Raw genomic sequence first — 6,353 nt, 5'->3', positions numbered from 1 at the left:
GGGGGAGCAAGACACCTAAGGGAAAAGAAATCAACCAAATTCATTGCATATCTTTATTTTTGGGGACATGTTGAATCCAATGATATCATTCTCTACATGTCATCCCAATCTTGGCATTCTTGTGGTTTCTTTGTTTGCTCTGGCTAGTGGACGTACCTGTGTTATCTAACCTTGTTTGCAGGTTCATTCCATCCTAAACCAACTCGAGACCACAAGGTAAGTATATGCATCAAAATTATGAGTATGAGGAGTTCTTGCTTATGTACATACTGTTTGCAAGAAGGACTCATGAGCATGAAGGTATTTTCCTTAATAATCTTTTGCTCTGATGCATATGGCCAAGATACATGTAACACATTGCCTACTCTGTCATGATTATGCTCTCACATGCCTCTATATTTCATATTTACATGAGTGCATACATGTAGGGGGAGTTTATGCTTGCTACATGTTCTTCCAAAGCTTTACTTGTTGTTCTTTATATCTTTATCTAAAGCTTTGATGTATGTTGCCATCAATTACCAAAAAGGGGGAGATTGAAAGCACAAGTGCTCCCTAGGTGGTTTTGATAATTGATGACAACATATCTCTTGTTGGACTAACACTTCCATCTAGCATGTTTCAGATAAGTTCAACAATGGAGTGGCATGGACTAAAGGTTGTGGGAACTCCTTAGATGCTAAGGACAAAGGATTGGCTAAAGCTTCAAGCTCAAGACTCTTCATTTTACATTTTAGTGATCCAAGATCACATTGAGTCCATAGGAAAAGCCAATACTATTAAGGAGGGATGATGTGTTGCTTAATGAGCCTCTTGCTTCATGTGCTTAATGATATGCTCCAAAACCCTCAACTACTTTCCCATATCCACATATGACCTAAACCCTAAGCCAAACTCGGTCCTACCGATTTTTCCTATCCGGCGCCACCGAGTTTCACTTGTCATAAGCCACTGCCAAAACCCTAGCAATTCAGTTCTACCGATAAGGTTCTCGGTCCCAGCGAGATGGGGTTGCAATCTCTCTATTTCCCTTTCGTAACTTTTCGGTCCCACCAAAAGAGCGAATCGGTCCCACCGAGATTGCAATGTAAACTCAGTGTTTCCCCTTTGTAACTTTTCGGTCTCACCGAGTTCCACTCGGTCTCACCGAAAGAGCAAATCGGTCCCACTGAGTCTGCCTGACCAACTCTCTGGTTAGCTAATTACCAAATTTGGTCTCACCGAGTTTGTGTAATCGGTCTCACCGAGATTACGTTATGCCCAAACCCTAACCGAATCGGTCCTACCGAGTTGCATGTGAGTCCCACCGAAATTCCTAACGGTCACTAGGTTTACATTTTCGGTCCGACCGAGTTTTATGATTCGGTCCCATCGCGATTGGAAAACTGTGTAACGGTTGGATTTTGTGTGGAGGCTATATATACCCCTCCACCTCTTTCTCATTCCAAGAGAGAGCCATCAGAACACACACACCATTCCAACTCATTTGTTCTGAGAGAGAACCATCTACTCATGTATTGAGATCAAGACATTCCATTCCTACCATATGAATCTTGATCTCTAGCCTTCCCAAGTTGCTTTCCACTCAAATCTTCTTTCCACCAAATCCAAATCCTATGAGAGAGAGTTGAGTGTTGGGGAGACTATCATTTGAAGCACAAGAGCAAGGAGTTCATTACCTACACACCATTTGTTACTTCTTGGAGAGTGGTGTCTCCTAGATTGGCTAGGTGTCACTTGGGAGCCTCCGACAAGATTGTGGAGTGAACCAAGGAGTTTGTAAGGGTAAGGAGATCGCCTACTTCGTGATGATCTACCGCTAGTGAGGCAAGTCCTTCGTGGGCGATGGCCATGGTGGGATAGACAAGGTTGCTACTTCGTGGACCCTTTGTGGGTGGTTGCTTCTTCATGGACCCTTCGTGGGTGGAGCCCTTCATGGACTCGCGCAACCGTTGCCCTTGGGTGGAGCCCTGTGTGGACTCGCACAACCGTTACCCTTCGTGGGTTGAAGTCTCCATCAACGTGGATGTAGGATAGCACCACCTATCCGAACCACGGGAAAAACATCCGTGTCTCCAATTGCGTTTGATCTTTCCAAACCCTTCCCTTTACATTCTTGCAAGTTGCATGCTTTACATTCCGCTGCTCATATACTCTTTGCATGCTTGCTTGATATGTATTGTGTGTGTTGAAATTGTGCCTAAACTCCACTTAAACCAAAAAGATTAAAAATTGCAACTTTGGCACTAGGTGTCTAATCACCCCCCCCTCCCCCTCTAGACACATCTACTTCTAGATCCTACAAGGAAGCAATTGCCACTCACCCAACTCTTCTTGGGAAAGGGTTCTCCTGAAACCAAGGTCCCAACCGCACGGGAGAGCTCAGAGATTGAGATATCTGGAGAAGAACAATAGGAAAATAGAGTAGGGAAGGAAACCGCTAAGGGGGCGTCCCTACACCACCAATCGAGCCAGAACCGAATAGACGATCCATTCCCCACAATAAACTTGACGCGTGCTCTAAAATCATCATGAACTTTTACCAGGTCACGCTAGAACTAAGAGCCACCCTCAGCCGAAGCGAAAAGGGGGCTAGAATTGGGAAAGCATTTGTTTTTCAGCAGGTTAAACCGCGGAGAGTCTGGGCCTGAAGTGCATATCTTCCACCACCACTTAATAATAAGGCACTTGTTCATGATGGAGGTATTTAGAATGCCTAAGCCCCCATGGGCCTTAGGGCGGCACATGTGCTGCCACTTAACTAGAAGATATTTGCGACCATTATCAGCAGCATTCCAGTAGAAGGCACCCCTATACTTGTTTGAAGCCCGCATGAGTCCCATCCGTGAGACGGTGGAAGCCCATAGTGAACATAGGAAGGGAAGAGAGACCGACATTGGTAAGGCAAACTTTGCCCGCACAGGTGTTGTACCTGCCACGCCAGGGCATAACACGATTGCCAACCTTAGTAGCAAGCGGGGGAAAATCTTTAGGGATAAGTTTGAAAGGAGCAATAGGGAGGCCCAAATATTTGAAAGGGAACGTCCCGCACTGACAACCGAGCAACCCGAGATTGCTCCTGCTCAGTCACCCCAATGACCAGAGCCTCGCTCTTAGAGAAGTTGATTTTCACCCCAATTCTTGTGTATTACTGAAATGGCTGAAGTTCATTGACGGCCGAAAGGTAAATATTTCAATATCTACTAAATAAGATTATTTAAATCCAGTGAATTCGGTTGAAATCTCACTGAACCGAAAGTGAAAACCAATTGAATGCGTCTCTCCCCTCCCTCCGAGTTTTCCAAAAATTCCAAAGAGATTGCATGTACACGTATACAGTGGATCTAAGATTATTTTTTATCAGTGGATAGCAGCTCTCCCCAAGCTAGCTAGGACTTGCTTTGGAAGCAATCAAGCGATCCGTAAACAAAGGCTGCTCCCAGCCTCGGGATCGTTAACGGCGTAGAATAATGCAGCTGACTGTCTAGCTCCGCGCGCGCAGGCCTCGACGATCATGGCCTTCCCTTGCATCCTACGTGACCAACTTTTGCCCCCGTCCGGTGCCGTGACGGCCGGCGTGTCAACTCTCACCCTCCTGCCCGCAGCTAGCTAGCTAGGTACTTGGTGCACCTGCCCTGGCCATGGAGGCCACGCGTATATATACATGCTACAGGCCTCTCCCGCGTCAAAGAAAGCTCTAGCTAGCTAGCTACTTCGCAAATTTTGCGTGCATCGATCGACGATGGCTGACTTCTCGTCCAGCAACGGCGTCCCGCCGGGGTTCCGGTTCCACCCTACCGACGAGGAGCTGCTGCTCTACTACCTCAAGAAGAAGATCGGCTTCGAAAAGTTCGACCTCGAGGTCATCAGGGAGGTCGACCTCAACAAGATCGAGCCATGGGACCTCCAAGGTACTACGTGTTAGCTAATTTAACATGTCTGCGCTGAATTATCCACCGAGTGTGATTTGCTGTGCTGTGCTATTGCCTATTGCTAACATGATATGCATGGTGATTTCTTATGATGCAGAGAGATGCCGGATCGGGTCTGCGCCGCAGAACGAGTGGTACTTCTTCAGCCACAAGGACCGCAAGTACCCGACGGGGTCGCGGACGAACCGCGCGACGACGGCCGGGTTCTGGAAGGCAACGGGGAGGGACAAGTGCATCCGCACCAGCTACCGCAAGATCGGGATGCGCAAGACGCTCGTCTTCTACCGCGGCCGCGCCCCACACGGCCAGAAGTCCGACTGGATCATGCACGAGTACCGCCTCGAGGAAATCGACGAAGCCCAGGGCGGCACCAGCGTAAGCCCTCAACGATCCGTCTTGAAATCACTTCCCGTGTAGTAGTAGAACTGTGTGTGCATGCATGCATGCAATTCGCGCGCGTTGCCAATAGGGCCGGGGTTGATGGTGTTTCGTGTTGATGGCGCATGCAGGAGGATGGATGGGTGGTGTGCCGCGTGTTCAAGAAGAAGTGTTTCTTCAAGATCGCCGGAGGCGGCGAGGGGAGCTCGAGCCAGAGCGCGGACGCCGGCGGCGGCCACATGGCCGTGTCCTCGCCGCTGGGTGGCCACGACCACGCTGACAGGGCCGCCATGGCATCCCACTACATGCACGGGATGCACCCGCAGTACCACCCCCAGCACGCCTCTTCCTTCTACTACTCCCAGATGCAACCACCGGAGGCGGCCTACTCGCACCACGTGCAGGTCCAGGACCTCCTCACCAACCACCGGCCGGCCGCCGACGCAGCTGGCGGCGGGTATGATTTCTCCAGCCTGCCGGTCGAGCACCCTGGCCTGGACGTCGGCAGCAGCGACGGCGTCGCGGCGGATGGGCTGGCCGAAGGAAGAGATCAGACAAACGGTGCAGCCGATCAGCAGTGGCAGCCGATGGACGGGTTCAGCAACGGCGGGGGCGCCGCTGCAGTACAGCAGATGAGCGCCATGAACTCCGGGCAACGAGGTGGGGAGATGGATTTGTGGGGTTATGGGAGGTAAATTCAACATCACCAAGACATGAGAAAGTGCATCCGCATGCATGAATGTTGCATGCAAGTGGGAAGGAGGATCCTGAAAATACTGGTAATGTTGTTGGAGAGTTATCATTGGTTTTTGGTGTACTGTATATGTTGTGTTATTAATTTATCCCAATTTATTGTTGTCTAATGTAATAAGAACTACGGATACATATCGGTATGTAAGATTGTAAGTGGTGATTTGTGCGTGTACATGTGTTTGCAAAGAGAAAAACACAAGAATTTAAGTTTGTGATTTTCTTGCCATGTATATACGATGTACACGAGTGTAATGTTGGAAGTGGGCGGCAGCATTTGTTCTGCATGCATACATGCCCTCTCCTAGCCTGTAGTTAAGTTCGTTGTTGTATTTAACTTCCATTCAATATTTGTCCATCTTGTTAATTGTTACTCACTCGTCTTATCTTATAATCTCTACTTTTAATATCTCAGTACATAAGTTGTTTGTTCGTTTTCATCATTCCATCTATCCTCCCCCCCCCCTCCGGAAAAGAATTCTATAAGTTCAGGTCTCACGCGAGACCCATCCTGATGGATGACACGTGACATTCACAAATCACAAAGCATCTACCCCACCCCTCACTTGAAATCAGGAGGGGGGGGGGGGGGGGAGATTAGATACTTTGGAATTTGTGAATGCCACGTGTCATCCATCAGGACGGGTCTCACCTGCTAACCGTGAGACCTGGTATCATATAATTCCCCCCCCCCCCCCCCCAGGCGATCTCCCTCCCACCGATTCAGAAAAACCAAACCAACCCTTCCATCCTTCCATCGATCTTTCCTTCCATATACAACACCAATCAAATCATATTGAATATTTTCGTCGGGAAAAGCTTCCATGAACAACAGTTTAATCAATTATTTTCGCTCTTTTCATATACAACAGGGTTCTACTCCTAAAGGAGGAGTCTGCGATTGTGATGGTAGGTCATCATATGTCGTTTCGTTTATTCGCCTGTGCTTCTTCCTTCGGTCGGCTCCCCTTTTTCGTGTGTTTCCTTTCCTCGCGATACAGATGGCCCACACATGCACATATTGCGATCCCGGATGCCTTGCTCAGGCGATCCTTGACGCAGCCTGATCCTGCAACGTCGACGCCCCACGCACTATATGCGGCCTCCCACAACGGAATTTCCTATTTGACGCGCTATGCGTCAAACTGCCGGCGCTTCGCACAGGCGAGCGACCGTGCAGCGATGCTATGGGCCGGCCCAGTTAGGTAGACAACAACCCCAACTAGCCAGACGGTTTTGGGAACCGAGCTGGCTTTTGTTTCTTTGACCGGTTTTTTGTTTTTTTTCTGTTTC

At 48.9% G+C, this 6,353-nt stretch overlaps 1 protein-coding gene across 1 annotated transcript; it reads left to right on the top strand.

Moving 5' to 3' along the window:
* The first annotated feature begins 3,679 nt into the window (after positions 1–3,679).
* On the top strand, positions 3,680–5,385 carry LOC125541761 (protein BEARSKIN2). Its single transcript, XM_048705097.2, has 3 exons — positions 3,680–3,911; positions 4,030–4,307; positions 4,442–5,385. The coding sequence occupies exons 1-3, from the start codon at positions 3,743–3,745 to the stop codon at positions 5,003–5,005; spliced, it is 1,011 nt and encodes a 336-aa protein (XP_048561054.1). The 5' UTR covers positions 3,680–3,742; the 3' UTR covers positions 5,006–5,385.
* The last annotated feature ends 968 nt before the right edge of the window (positions 5,386–6,353 follow it).

The sequence above is a fragment of the Triticum urartu genome, chromosome 2A, assembly GCF_056163025.1.
Source record: "Triticum urartu cultivar PI428250 chromosome 2A, HENAU_Tu73, whole genome shotgun sequence".
NCBI classification, from domain to species: domain Eukaryota; kingdom Viridiplantae; phylum Streptophyta; class Magnoliopsida; order Poales; family Poaceae; genus Triticum; species Triticum urartu.
The sequence above is the reverse complement of the archived record's forward strand: the minus strand, read 5'-3'. Positions and strand labels throughout refer to the sequence as shown.